The sequence below is a fragment of the Psammomys obesus genome, unplaced genomic scaffold (genome assembly GCF_907164565.1).
Source record: "Psammomys obesus unplaced genomic scaffold, mPsaObe1.curated_primary_1811, whole genome shotgun sequence".
Lineage (NCBI taxonomy): Eukaryota > Metazoa > Chordata > Mammalia > Rodentia > Muridae > Psammomys > Psammomys obesus.
In genome coordinates, this window is record NW_026596051.1 from 19,863,404 (window position 1) to 19,878,471 (window position 15,068).

Below are 15,068 nucleotides of genomic sequence, written 5' to 3' on the forward strand. Positions count from 1 at the left end.
GAGCACTTGCTGCTCTTTCCAAGAACCTAGGTTTGGTTCCCAGTATTCACATGGTGGCTTACAAATGTCCTTAATTCTCATTGAACATATCTAACCTTCTGACCTCCACAAGCACCAGAAATGCACATGGTGCACATATATCCACAAAAGCAAAACACTCATACACATAAAATATTTTTAAATCTTTAAGAATGTACAGATATAGGTTTGGTGATATGGTTCAACAGGTAAAGGTACCTGCCATTAAGCCTGACAACCTGAGTTCAGTCCCTGGACCCTACAAGGTGGAAAGAAGAATGAACTTCTATAAGTTGTCTTCTGATCTCCACATGAATGCTGTGGCACATGTGCCCTTCTACTTCAAAAATAAATAAAAGAATATACAAGTACAGTTAATACTGTCAACTTGATACCTAGGAGGCAAGCTGAAAGGCACACGTGTGAGAGACTGTCTAGATAAGTGGTTCTCAACCTGCGGGTCAAGACCCCTTGGGAGTCATGGCAGATATCGTGTGTATCACATATTAATGTTACTTTTATTTTATTTTATTTTATTTTATTTTATTTTATTTTATTTTATTTATTTTTGAGACAGGGTTTCTCTGTGTGGAGCCTTGGCTCTCCTGGACTCTTTTTTGTAGACCAGGCTGGCCTAGAACTGAGATCCACCTGCCTCTGTCTCCCAAGTGCTGCGATTAAAGGTGTGTGCCACTACCATCCAACTCGTTACGATTCTTAGCAGTAGCAAAATTACAGTTATGAAGCAGCAGTGAAATATTGTTCTGGTTGGGGGTCACCATACATGAAGTATTAAAGGGCTGCAGCATTAGGAAGGTTGAGAACCACTGCTCTAGATGAAGGCACCCTGAGAACTGTGGAGGACTGACTTGACTGAGTTGATGCAGGAAGACCCATCTTAACTGTGGGTGGCATCCTTCCCTGAGCAGAGGATCCTGGACAGTACAGAATGGAGAAGGCAAGCTGAGCACTGGCATGCATCACTGCTCACTGTTCTTGCCTGGGTCTAATGTGACCAGTTCTCTCTAGTTTCAGCCACTGTGACTTCCCTGTCATGAAGAACCAGAATCTGGATTTCTGACTCAGATAAACAGAGTCTCCCTTATGCTAAGCTTCTCCTGGGGTATTTCATCACAATAGAATGTAAATAAACACACAGCTATCAACTGTCACAAAGCATTTAACACATGTGAATACCTGTTCCTGCAGGTCGTAGTCATAGCTGTCATGCAGCAGAAGACTGAGAATATACCGTGAATAAATCATGGCATCAATGCCACATTTCTCGAGCTCTTGTCCCAGCCAGGTTTGCACTGGGCCCAATGCATGAAGCAGAGACATGTCAGAAACAGACACAGGGCCTGGATGAGAACGTGAGGTGCTTTCAGATGGCAAACCATCCACAACAACTGTACAGACGGGGCGCATGAACTTAGGTTGCTGACATCCTTAAAACACAAAGCATTTTGTACAGCGTATGTTGTGTTGGTATCCAGAGAGGGTTTCACTCCAGCAGATGGGAGAGGAGCTGAGCATGGAGGACAGCAGTGACCGCGCAGCAGTCAGCTCTCTACAGCACAATTTCTCTCTTCAGGCATGACCAGTGAATCAACACCATGATAGCAACACACATGGAGATGCCATTTTCAACTTTCATTTCACATTGAAGCCAATGTCAGTCTCTGGCAGTACCTACAGAAATGAAAAAGAAAAAACTGAGTTACATATAAACACAAAGGTATGAGGATGATTTTTATTGACTGACTGATTGGTTTTTCCAGACTGTCTGTCCTGTCCTGTCCTCTAGCAGCCCTGGTTGTTCTAGAACTCACTCTGTAGACCAGGCTGGCTTCAAACTCAAGAGATCTGCTTGCTGGCCTCTGCCTCCAAAGTGCTGGGATTAAAGGTGTGAGCCACCACCATCCAGATGATTTTAAAAGGAAGGTATTCCTCCTTTCAAAATGGAGATGGTAACTTGGAACAAAGTTTTCCCTGTGGAGTATCTGGCATTTTAAACTGGGTGACACTGTAAATTTTAAAACTTAGTATCATCTGGAATGAGAACAAAAAAGGTGGTATTATCTGCTTGTGCCCAATGACACTAACATTCATTTCCTATCTTAAAGAGACCGGACTGGTGAAATGTTTACAGCAAATCACTAGTTCACACTTAAATATAAAGGAAACAACAATTAAATAGCAGTTTTATCAAAACAGTCATAAAAAACAATCCTTAAATTTAAAATTACCAGGCAGTGGTGGTGCATGCCTTTAATCCTAGCACTCAGGAGATAGAGGCAGGCGGATTTCTGAGCTCAAGGACAGCCTGATCTACAAAGCAAGTTTCAGGACAGCAAGGGCTACACAAAGAACTCTGTCTTGAAAAACAAACAAACAAAAATTTAAATTCACAGGTCATTATTTTGTATGGCTAAAAATGAGGCTGGTCATGAGGAAGGTCATAACTAGAGGTGAAGCACGCCTGACTTGCAGACACAGAATGCACTGTTAGACCTGCCGTGGCCTCTCCTAGCTGGACCTCTGATTCAGCAACATTTTTTCTTTAAACACACTTTCAATATGTCCAATAATGGATTTATTAAATAAATTGTTCTTTATCTTTTGGTTCTGGGTTTTTAAAAGTAGAGTCTAGTTATATTGCCTACTAGGAAATGAAAACAGGGAAAGCAACACTGGTCAGCCCAATGTGTTTGTGAGCTTCAGCCACCATGCATGACTCTGAGCAGCATCTACAGGGAAAGGCGGACACTCTCTACAATGATGTAAGCCCGAGTTTCCAGGTGTCAGTAAAATTTACACACTAAATACACAGAAAACAATTCTATACTAAATGGTTTGCTACTTACAAAAATCCTTACTAATATACTACTTTTCTTAAATTGTGAAAGGTAGTTAAATATAAGTGAAGATTTTCATCAGCTGATATTTTCCAGCTGTCTCTCAAAATTAAAACATTTTCTATAAATCATTTACTAAATGTTTGGCCCCCAGACAAGATATCAGACAGATCACAAATTAACACATTCAGTCCTAGTCCACTTGAAGCAAGCTGACAAGTTAGTGAAAACCAGCCAAGACTGAGGGGACTCGAAACAGCTGAAGAGTAAGAGAATCTAGGCATCTTGAACTCACAGAGAGCCCTAGAGAGAGGTCTGCACAAAGAAACATCAGAGACTTGCAATGCGCTGTACTGGAGTAGTCAGCAGATTATTGACGGGTGTGATCATGTAAAAAACTGAGGCACAGTGTTGGGAGCACAAAGGTCTGATATGCAGAACATCATGACCCACAGGTTGAGAAACACTGGCCTTGGTAACCCCTGCGCTATTTGTAGGGCCAGGACATAACCTGGTTCCCCCAAGCTCCCAAAAGCAGGACCAAAAGTGGCTAACAGTCTAGGTGGCCTTTGCATTCTCTACACAGCCAGGGGTTCCCCCAGCGCATACAACCAAGACTAGGAGTAGCTAATAGTCTAAATGACCTCTATGCTACCTGTATGACTGAGACCACCCCAGAACCTCCCTAGGCCCATAAGATGACACATGTAGCCTATCTCTAGAACCCATCTTCATGGAAGAAGTGCACTTTGAAAAGAACTTCAATGTAATTATGCCTCAGGAAACTGTGCACAAGAAAACTTGTTTTTTCAAATTGTACTACATTTAAATATGCCTACAATAAACTGTCCGATGTTAGACTCTAGAAGTTTGAACCAACACCGGGTACTGAGTCATGCTGAATCAGATTTCCTTCTTGCCTCACGTAGATCGTTACAGAGGCCCCCCACAGCACAGGAGGAATCCCTGTGAAGGACGAATCAGTGCCTGATCCTTAATAGCAGCAAGCAGTACCTCCACTCAGGCCAAGAAACTCACAACTCAGGAAGTCTGGTCTTTGTATTTAAAATAATTAGGCACTGTCTAACCCGTAGTCTGATCCTGCTTAACAAATCTTTTGCTGGTTCTTTTTTTTTTAATTGGTGATGGTTGGTGGTAATGTTTTGAAACAGGATCTCATGAAGATCATGATGGCCTGGCCTTGAACTGATCTCTAGACTACATATCCCTAACCTGGCTCTAAAAACCATGTCTGTCCCCAAATAAATCTTACAAGACCCAAAGAACCAAACTGTTTTCAGTTAATTTTACTGTGGTTTCAGAACAAAGCCCAACTATATTTATGGAATCCAAAACCACAAAGACCTGAGAAGATAAAATTTACAATATTTGACAATTATTCAAAACAGGAGACAAAAATCAGAAAAATAAACTCACTTAAACAGACTAAAAACTGACACATATACATACCCAAGTATTTGAATAATTGATATCTAGCTTTTCAAAATTGACAGAAATTAAACAAGCAAGACAGTCAAGGACACCAAGCACATAAAACATGAAGAAAATGGCATAGCACAATAAAATAACTCAAACCTGTAACCAACAGAAAAATCCTAAAGCAGCCAGAGTAAAAGAAAGGAAAACGTGTAAGTGAACAAGTAATGGGGCAAGACTTACAGCACCAGAGCACTCTGTCAGCCCAGCACTCCATATTTATAAAGCTGGAAAGCCAAGGTGAAATAGACTTTTCAGACATGTGAAAACTGAAGGAATTTATTCCCAACAAACATGCTCTACAGGAAATATGACAAGTCCTTTAGGCAAAAATAAAAGTATTCCAACACAAAATGTGGATCTACTTAAAAAAACAAAAACAAAAACAAAAACAAAAACAAAAAAAACAAAGACAGCCAAAGATGTAGCTAGTTTCATTAAATATCTTTTTGTTGTTTTCTCTGTGTAGCCCTGACTGTCCTGGAATTGTCTATAGACCAGGCTACCTTGAACTTGGAGATCCACCTGCCTCTGCCTCCCCAATGCTAGGATTAAAGTTGTGCACCATCACTGCCTCATTAAATATCTTTAGGGGCCAATGAGAAAGTTTTGAAGGTAAAGGCACTCGTCATGGAATCCTACATTCCATACCTGAAATACAGGGTAGAGACCCCTGTAAGTTGTCTCTGACCTCCATGTGCATGCTGTGGCACACATGCAGAGGCACATACATGCCCACACAAATAAACATGCAATACAATTTTGAATCTTTTTTTTATAAAGGAATTATCTTTTAAAATAACTAAATAAAAACAGGCCAGTGAGTGTAGTGGTGTGTCAAGTTCTAGGCCAACCTGGTCTACACAGTGAGTTCCAGACAGCTAGGTCTACATGATGAAGCCCTATCTCAAAACAAAACAAAACAAAACAAAACAAAAATATTTTCATTTATTCTTTGACAATTCCATACATACAATGTATTTTTATTATAGCCAGTTCAACTCCGTCCTACTTCTCTCTGACACCTAAAACAGTCCATTTCCCCTTCCCTTCTTTTCCTTTTATTTATTTTTGTATCCCATTGATCCAATTAGTGCTGCTTGTTGGAAAGCTGACTCATGTAATAGTTTGTTCTTAGGCAGGGAACTATAGCTACAGAGAGCTCGAGTGCAGTATCCATGTCCTCTCACAGCGCTTCTCATCCTCTGGCTCTTACATTCTTTCCAGCCCCTCTTCCATGATGTTCCCTGAGCCTTGAGGAAGGAGAAAATTGATACAATTGTCCCATTCGGACTGAGCATTTAGCAGTCGCTGACTCTCAGCAGCCGGACTTGTTATGAGTCTGCATCAAGTGCTGCCCAGTGCAGCTTCATTAGCCCTACCCTGAATATAAAGATTAAGCAGGCCTACATAGGCCTCAATTTTACAAAGATATTTACTAAGTTAGTATCAGGCAGTAATCTAAGAACAGTCCTGTGGTATGAAAAGAACTGCTGCTAGTGGAGAATTTGTGCCTCCTAGTATAGATCATCAGTTTATTTCAGCTACTTGGCTAGTAAAAATGGAGCTGCTTAATCTTTATGCAGCTCTTCCTGTTGGCATAAAAAGAATACAGTCCCACACAAGTTTTTTTAAATTATATTATCTTTATAAAAAACCTTTATTCATTTCCTAAGACTTGACACACTTCTAGAACAAGGCAGAAAACTAGGCCTACAGAACTGTCCTTTTGTGTTTACTTCTTCAGATACAAAGAAGCAAGGCAACAGCATCAGCCTTGTTTCCAGTGCTAGTGTTTTTGTTTGTCTGTTTGTTTTTAGTTTTTTGTTTGTTTGTTTGTTTTAGTTACATATAGACTTTGGAGGCTGAGTCCTCCTAAAGAGAATGAGAAGTGTCTGCTTCAGAATGTGTGTCAAGGTCAGGAACAGCAAACAAGACTTGTTTTTACAAGTGTGTAATTGCTTCATGTACAGGCACACTTCATGGTTGCTGGGCAAAGAGTGTGCTAAGGTGGGGGGAGCAAGTAAAGCTTGTCTACAAGTGTGTAACTACATCATGTTGTGGGCCTCATGTTAGCTGGGCAGACACTGCTTAGAATTCCCAGCCTCCCCCCACCCTCCCCAAAAAAGCAGCTTCTGAAAGACAGAGTCTTAGGATTTCAGATATCCTTGTTTTTATTCTATTCTGTTTCTTTTTTCCTTCTCTTCTTTCTTCTCCTCCATCTCCACTTACTTATGTTTCAAAAGTACAGTTATTTGTATACGTGTGGATATTTGTGTAGGCATGCATGTGGAAGGTGAGAGGACAACTTGAGAGACTCAGCTCTCTCCTTCTACCATGTGGGTCCTGGGTCCTCATCGTAAGGCTTGGTTGACAAGTGCCCTTACCTCCTGAGTCATCTTTCCATCCATCCATTCATCTATCCTTCTATTAGTGAAAGCCCCATAGATACTCATTTTAAATAACTATGGGAAGAAAATTGCAAGTAATGAAGACCTTTGACTACCAGGTGTGTTAACAAGCAGTGCACTCTTTGTAGCGAGGAAGGACCAGTTAAAACACACTCAGACTTGGGGCATGTACTACAGAAGCACTCCCAGGAGATGTAAGAGTGGCTGAGGGATTCACTGGGAAGTAAGTTGGCATACTTAGGAGTGAAACCAAAGCCCACTAGTAGAGTTAGGGAAATACCGAGGGGAAAATCCTTTGGGCTGTTTTCTTTGTGTTGCCAGTGCTGTGCACAGTTCCTGGCAGCAGAAAGCCTGTGGTACATGTAGGGTGGTAAAGGTGAGTTAAAATCGTGGATGACAGTCTTACATCCCTACTGGTAGACACACAGCGTGACCACAGTTGTTTTCTCCACAAGCTACCATATTGTTATCTCCCAAACCTCACTTTTGAGTTTATTCTCTTGTATTTGGAATAGGAAATCATTGGTTCAACAGAGTTTTGACCACCTGCTAAGGCCTAAGCATTCTGCTGTGTAGGACATGAAGTATGTCACAGTTTTGATTTAAAACCTTGTAGCCTCGTTTGTGAAGAAACCTACCCCAGAAGCCAAAAGCAGCCTATAAGGATGTCATAGGCTCAGTGTGCTGAAATGGTGATTGTCTGTGTGCTGGCAGAGCTGATGGCCTGGAGGAGTTATGGAGGCAGGTGGGTGGACTCCCACTGCTGGTAGCAGTACATTTCAACAGCACTTATACTGTTTGAAACCTTTCTAAGAATAATTATCTTTCCTTTTTTTATGAATCATTCTTTTTTTAAAGTTTTAATCCATTTGTGCTACTGACTCTGCAAGCACTGGGATTTAGCCATGCCTGGCTTAAGATGAAGATGAAGAAAGAAGGAAAAAGAGAAACAAAGGCGGAGAATAGGGTAGAGGAGGAGAAAAAGGAAGAAGTAGAACAAGGATTAAAGCAGAACAAATAAGAGCTAGGTCATATGTGTGATGAGTCAATAAAAGGGAAGGGGTCCCCATCCAATCTGGCCCAATTCTCTATTGCCCCTGCAACTGTCAAACATGCCTAGATCTAAAAGCTTTGATGAAAATCTACTAATGTCTCTGGTTTGAAAAGCTACATACACAAGAAAACCTTGTGTACCTTCTCACTTTACAATAATCAGTGTAGATGCTCAGTTCACATAGATGTGTTGGATGCTAAGAACTTCAGTGGGACTACTAAATTACAGTTTATATGCCCTTAAAAAAATTTTTAAGTTTTTTTTGAAGTTTTCGCTAGCAGGGGTAAACTTCATATTCAACAGTTTATAAAAATTTTTGTAAAACGTGGGCCAAACGAAAGGGGAAAATGTATATGTAACTGAGATAGACAGCTGTGCTAAAGCAGAAAGTCACAGCCACCAAACAAAATCCCAAAACAAAGAAAGTTCAGTGGGATGGAATCCTAAAATTTTTGTTTGAAAAATAATGAATGAAAATGAAATTATGGCAGGTGAGATGGTTCAGCAGGTAAAGGTGCTTGCTGAACAAAACTGGCTACCAGAGTTCAATCCTGGAACCCATATAAATGTGGAAGGAGAGAATCAACTCCACAAAAATTGTCCTCTGACCCTCATACACACACCAAGGCATGTGCAGCAACACACACACACACACACACACACACACAAATAAAAAAATGTCTTTAATTTTAAAAACATAAAATTGATGAAAACTACTGGAAAATTAAGCAACTAAATTAATTTATTTTTATTTTATGAGCATTGGTATTTAGCCAGCATGTGTGTCTGTGTGAGGGTGTCAGCTCTTGGGGTTACAGACAGTTGTGAGCGGCCATGTGGGTGCTGGGAATTGAACCTAGGTCCTCTGGAAGAGCAGTCAGTGCTCATAACTGCTGAGCCATCTCTCCAGCCCCCAGCAACTAAATTTTATAAAATTAAAACTTTAATTAAAAGAAAGTAGCTTTACTCTAAAACACGCATTAAAAATGTCTATAGTGTCCCTGCCCTAGACGCACTGCGGGTGCGGCTGCTGTGTCACATGTGCCTCAGTAGGTGGCAGAGAGGAGAGAGGCTATGCCTACCCTCAGTGTTCTGGCCTATGAACCTGAAGGATTAGTAGCCTAACATTCCCTGAAAAAAGGTGAGCCCAAGATGAACACCAGTCCTGCACCAGGGGGCCTGGCAGAGATGACCACTATCTGGCTCCCAGGACAGCGAACAGCCAGAGACTAAAAGAACTACTAGGCAGCAGTGAGCCTGAGACAGATGACCCTCACAAGGGGCCACCCGGGTGGGCCAGGCAAGAAGTGAGCCTGAAAGGACCACCAGGCCAACCTGTACATGAGGCCGCAGAAAGGGACCAAGCTTGAGATGACCACTAGTCCAGTGCCATGTAGGCCTTAGGAGGCAGATGACCCCTGCCTAGAGCCATAATGTATGAGCAGGGCATAGCACTCCAGAGACCACTCCTGAGATGACTCCAGACACTCAGAGACCCTGGGCACCAGTAAGAGGAGAAAGTAAGTGGTGGAGAAATGGAAGAGAACAAGAAACAGAAAGATGTAAATACAATAAAGAGGCAGAGACTCAAGGGTAGTGAGAACAGCCTGATGTGAGTAGCTGGTGATCTCACCTGGAGCCATGACTGGATCCATGGCTCTGCAGCAGCAGAAGTCTGTTACCACCAAAGACCATGTGGACATCCCTGGTCTGGTCTGCCACCCAGGGACATACTGGTGTCTGAGAACAGTATAGAACTGGACCCATCTTTCACCAGGACATCCTTGGAGAGTTTGGCCATGCCCCTCACCAGCTGCAGCACTTGGGAGAGCAAGCCCTAGATATGAGAGTTGCAGGTGAGCCAGCCCTGAGGATGTGAGCACAAGAAAGCTGGCCCTGCTTCTTGTCTGTTGGGTGCTGGCATAGACGGATGAAGAAGATGCCCCCTTCCCTTCCCTAGTCCCTAGCCATTTATAGCAGGCAGGAGAGCTGGCCCTGGGGTCATGAGAGCGGGAGAACTGGCCATGTCCTTCACCAGATGCAACACTCAGGACAGTAAGCCCTGCACTTTGCCTGGGCAACAGGGTAGAGATGACCCTGGTTGTCAGTGGGATGGTGGGGTGCAGAGGTAGGATTGCCAGGGAGCTGGCCCTGAAGGCATGAGATCGGGAGAGCCAGTGGGCTGACCAGCTCAGATACCTCTCAGGACCAGATCCAAGGCTTTGAATTGGCCCACCCCAACATCTACCTCATCAAGAACTGTTGGAGTGAATGAAGGAGCTGGTCCTATGGATCCAAAACTACAAGATCGCCATGACACAGGGCAACAACAGGATACCCAAGAGAAGTGCCAGTGAGCTTTCAGTATTGACAGCGTAGCAGAAGTCAGAGGCCTCACACCAGACCAAAAAGTCATTGCAGTGAACATCTGCAAGCAAAGAAGTGTGGACAAAAGGGTCTACTGTGGGACACACTGTGACACACTACAGCTTCCATAATGAGTTGGGTTGGGTTTTTTTCTCTGTTGGGTGAGAGGTTGCAAGGGTGGAGGGTGAGCATAAGGGGTGGGGAAGATGAGTGGGATTGGGGTGCATGTTGTGACATTCATAAAGAACCAATAAAATGTGGTTTGTTTGTTTGTTTTAATGTCTAATTTGGGATGGCAGTGTACATCTTTAATCAAAGAGGCAGAGGCAGAGGAAGAAGAAGGCAGATTTTTGTGAGTTCAAAGCTAGCCTGGTCCACACAGTGAGTTCCAAAACAGTCAGAGCTACATAGTGAAATTTTTGTTTAAAAAATTTTTTTTTCCCTAAGCTAGTTTACCTAGAAACAAACAAAGGGTTTTTGGAATGTCTGTAATTGTAAAACATGATGAAACCTGTAGAGAACTGGCAAATAGGTCAAAGAATTCACTCTTCAGACCAGAGCAGAAAAGCACATCTGTTCAGTACACTGACAGTGCAGGACAAGAACAGGAATAGAACACCGGCCAGACCTGCTCCAGGCCTGCTTGCTGAAGGTGAGATTGGAGGGCTATCTACCTTCAGCTGAAGTAACCAGCCAAGCAATTCTGGCCATGCGGATGAAAGCAGTTTTGATTGATCAATGTTACAAAGCAAGGTTGCAGTTAACTGAAAGCTGTCCATCAAATTAATTCATTTAGTTGTTCCTGCAAAGCTGCCACTTTTTTTTTTTTTTCAGGACACTTTCTGGACCAGCCGCACATTGTGAAAGCTGCTCCATAGGCACCTGTTATCTTTCTGTTTTCTCAGCTATGGATGTTCCTCCACAAAACTTACTCTGACAAAGTTGAAAAACATTTTATCATGTAAAATATTAGCTCATAATATGCATATAATTTTTCAATGTGAAATTCTAACTTGTCAAAGTGCCTAGGCATAAAACTTATACAATTGTGAACTGTAAAATATACTAAGGCAAAACACATAAAATAATAAAATAAAAAATAAGCGTTATGGACTAGAGAGATTACTTAGCAGTTAGAGAGCTTGCTAGTCTTCCAGAGGCCTCCAGTCCAGTTCCCAGTACCAATACCAGGCAACTCACAACCGCCTGTAATTCCAGCTTATAGGTTTGGCACCTGCACATGTGTGGCAGACACACAGATGCTCACACTCAAAATAGCAAATCTTTTTAAAAATTTTATTTATTATGGATACAATGTTCTGTCTGCATGTACACCTGCACACCAGAAGAGGGCACCAGATCTCATTATAGATCCACTATGATGTGAGCCACTATGTGGTTGCTGAGAATTGAACTCAGAACCTCTGGAAGAGCAGCCAGTGCTCTTAACCTCTGAGCCATCTCTCCAGCCTGCAAATCTTTTATTAAAAAAAAAAAAAAAAGAGTAAGTTTTCTAACAGCTACTTCTACCCAAAACAACATTACAGCATACTCATTGCAGTGGGAACCTCAGAAAGGTGGAGCCACCAGCCCGTTCCGCCACAAGGCAATGTACGAACCACTCTCACCAATGGAATTACCCACCTTATTATTGAACCTACAAAAACTGCGAGCCAAATAAATCTCTTTTCTTTGCAAACAGGCCACCTCAGATACTTCATTTAAGGCAATGAAAAAACTTGTTAACACACACAAAATCTTTTAACTAACTGGACTTCAGCTTTAAGCTTATCCTAGCATCCACAAAAACAGACAAGTGAGGTGGCACATCTGTACCTGCAGCAACTTGGGAGGATGAGGCAGGAAAAGCCCAAGTCTGGGGTTCAGATGGAGAATCTACTCCCACCATACCTCCCCCAAAAGATACTGTCAGGCTCAACTCTGAAATAGAGATGCATTAGCTATTACTTCAAAGGTGCAAACACAAGTGAGTGAGAAACAGACTCCAGGGTAAAAGGAAAGCAAATCCCTCCCTACTCGTTTAAATATCTTTACCCCAACTGCATACCACTAACATGCGTGTACACAAACAGCCAGACAGACACACATATCTAAAAGTACACTGTGGGATAATTCCTTTTTTATTTTTAAGAATTATTTATTTTACATATATGGATGCTGTATCTGTAGGTTACTTGCATGCCACAAGAGGGCATCAGATCACATTATAGGTGGGTGTGAGCCACCATATGTTTGCTGGGAATTGAACTCAGGACCTCTCGAAGAACAGCCAGTGCTCTTAACCACTGAGCCATCTCTCCAGCCACGTGGCATAATTCTTTATACTCATTTACCCTCATATGTTTTACTTTTTGTTGTTTTTTTTTTTTTATAATTTATTTAATTTTCTTTAATTTTATGTACATTTAGTGTGAAGGTGTCAGATCCCTTAAAAGTGGCATTACAGACAGTTGTGAGCTGCCATGTGGGTGCTGGGAATTGAACCTGGTCCTTTAGAAGAGCAGACAGAGCTCATAAGCACTGAGTCATCTCTCCAGCCCCTCTCATATGTTTTACATTCCACAGAATCAACTGACTCATGTTAACTATTTACTTGGCCACACCCCATACGCCGCCCCCACACCTCACATTTATACTCAGGCTTGAAACATGCACAGCCAAAGATTCTCAAGCATTCTGTATTCACTGCCCCAGTGTCTTTATTTGTAACACAGACAACAAGCTCATCTGCTGGGACAATACTATCATTCCCAAATCTCTGGAGCAGATTTTAAGAGATTAATAATACATAAGTTCCAATGACCAAGACACTCCCGATAACATGCTACTCCAGGGAAGGAGCTCCATGTTACATTCGTACCAACATTACCACTTCTGAAAACTTAATCAGTACAGCACATACACTTAAATTGCATCAATATTTAAAGTGTCAACATTCAAACATAATTCCTTACCTATCTGTACCCAATCCAATGGCTGGGGTGAGGGGATGCTGACAAGACAAAGAAGAGACAAATGGCATGGATAACACTTAACAACAGGGAAGATTTTTGGAGGTTTCAAGAACTATCCCCCAAATACATTTCCACTCACTTTCCTAAGCCATATGCAAAAACTTGCTTACCTACAGATAAGCTTCCTTGTTTTCAAGATAGTTTAGGATTCCATACTGAATCAGTGCAAAAGCCCTCTCCCATTCATCCCTAAGGCAAATAAGGAATGTAGGTACAGCCAGAGAAATCACCTCTACTTTCTGTACAGGTGTTAGAATTAAATCTGTGGGCACTGTCAAAATAAAGTAGTGTGAAGAAAGCCAGGCGTGGTGGCTCACGCCTTTAATCCCAGCGCTCAGAAGGCAGAGACAGGCAGATCTTTGAAAGTTCAAGGCCATCCTGGCCTACATACTGAGTTCCAGGACAGCCAGAACTACATAAAGAGATCCTGTCTCAAAAACAAAAAACAAAAGTATTATAAGCAATTAAACAACTCACTTAATACTCATGATTTGATTTTGGTATATCCTCTGCAGACGCCTGTTTTAATGGCTTAGTTCACAGTTGGTGGCATAATTTTGGGAGGCTTTGGAACTTTTGGCAAGTGGGGCCTAGCTGGAGGAATAGGTCTCTAGGAACGAAGACTTAGTTCCTTGAGGATATGCTATCCTGACCAACCTATCTCTCCATCTGCGTCATCTTCCATCATGATGTGTACAGCCTCTGCCCCATGCTTCTATTGACACTCCCTGGCCAAGTCTTTCTGACATGACAGACTGAACCCATGAGCCAAAAATCACTTTTTTTGTCCTGTAATTTCTTTCTGTTGGACATCTGGTCACAACCAATGAAAAGCTAATACAGAAAAATGAAACCAAAAGAAGGGTCTGCTAAGACTAAATATGTCCAAGTAGCCTCTAGAAATAGTTGGTGGAAAAAAAATTTACAGTTTATAGAATGGGCTAGAGAAGCTAAAGAATGCTAAAAGACCATCATATATGATTCTGGTGGGGCCCAGAAGACATCCGTGGAAGGCTAATTAGTTTAAAACTAATTGACTAGAATTTGAAGAGATAGTTTAGTGGTTAAGATCGCTGGTTGCTCTTCCAAAGGACTCTAGTTCAATTCCCAGTACCACAGGGCACTTCACAACTGCCTGGAACTCCAATCTCAGAGGATCAAATATTTGCTTCTGGCTTCCTTGGGTACTGTTCACACCTGGTGCTCAAACACATATGCAGGCAAAACACCTGTATACATAATATAAAATAAAGGTTGCAAAAGAAAAAAACTAATGGGCTAATAACTACCATAGCAGACGAGCATCTGGGCTGTGGCACTGTTGCAGGCTTCTAGCCAAGTTTACAGTGATTTGACTACAGTGAAATCTGCCCAGAATAGGATTGAGTTGGAAGCTGTAGACAAAAAGTATGTGATTGTAGCCAGACAGTGATAGCACATGCCTTTAATCCCAACACTCATTGAGGCAGAGGCAGACAGGTCTCGGTGAGCTTTAGGCCATCCTAGTTTATAGAATGAGTTCCAGGACAGAGAAACCCTGTCTTGAGAAAAACAAAAAACAAAAAAGTATGTGGTTGTTAAAGAGACTGGAAGCCAAGAGGTCTGTCATCAGACAGAGGGAAACTGGCCAAATTCACCTAGGACAGGTTGCAGAGGAATAAAACTATAAATTCCTGTCAAAGAATTGCCTTTGACAGGAGCTACGTAGAGGAATATTTTCCCAGGTCCAGACATCCAAGCACTCAAAAGCCTGCTGCAGCTGTCCTCCAAATAAGCCTGTTACTGACTGAACTGGAGGCAAGCCACATGATGGATACTGGTTTTACCA

The 15,068-nt window shown here is 42.0% G+C and overlaps 1 protein-coding gene and 1 non-coding gene across 6 annotated transcripts in view; one reads left to right on the forward strand and one right to left on the reverse strand.

The window, feature by feature from the left end:
- Kiaa0232 (KIAA0232 ortholog) overlaps positions 1-15,068 on the reverse strand; it is a 68,604-nt gene that overhangs the window by 43,484 nt on the left and 10,052 nt on the right. For all 5 annotated transcript variants that reach the window (XM_055623825.1, XM_055623826.1, XM_055623824.1 and 2 more), the window contains exon 2: positions 1,216-1,710. In XM_055623825.1, the coding sequence (XP_055479800.1) occupies positions 1,216-1,446 (231 nt within the window). In that variant the 5' untranslated portion in view covers positions 1,447-1,710. The remainder of the gene's footprint in view (positions 1-1,215; positions 1,711-15,068) is intronic.
- LOC129689213 (small nucleolar RNA SNORA17) lies at positions 8,839-8,967 on the forward strand. Its single transcript, XR_008722077.1, has one exon. It is a non-coding gene; the product is annotated as a small nucleolar RNA SNORA17 (small nucleolar RNA).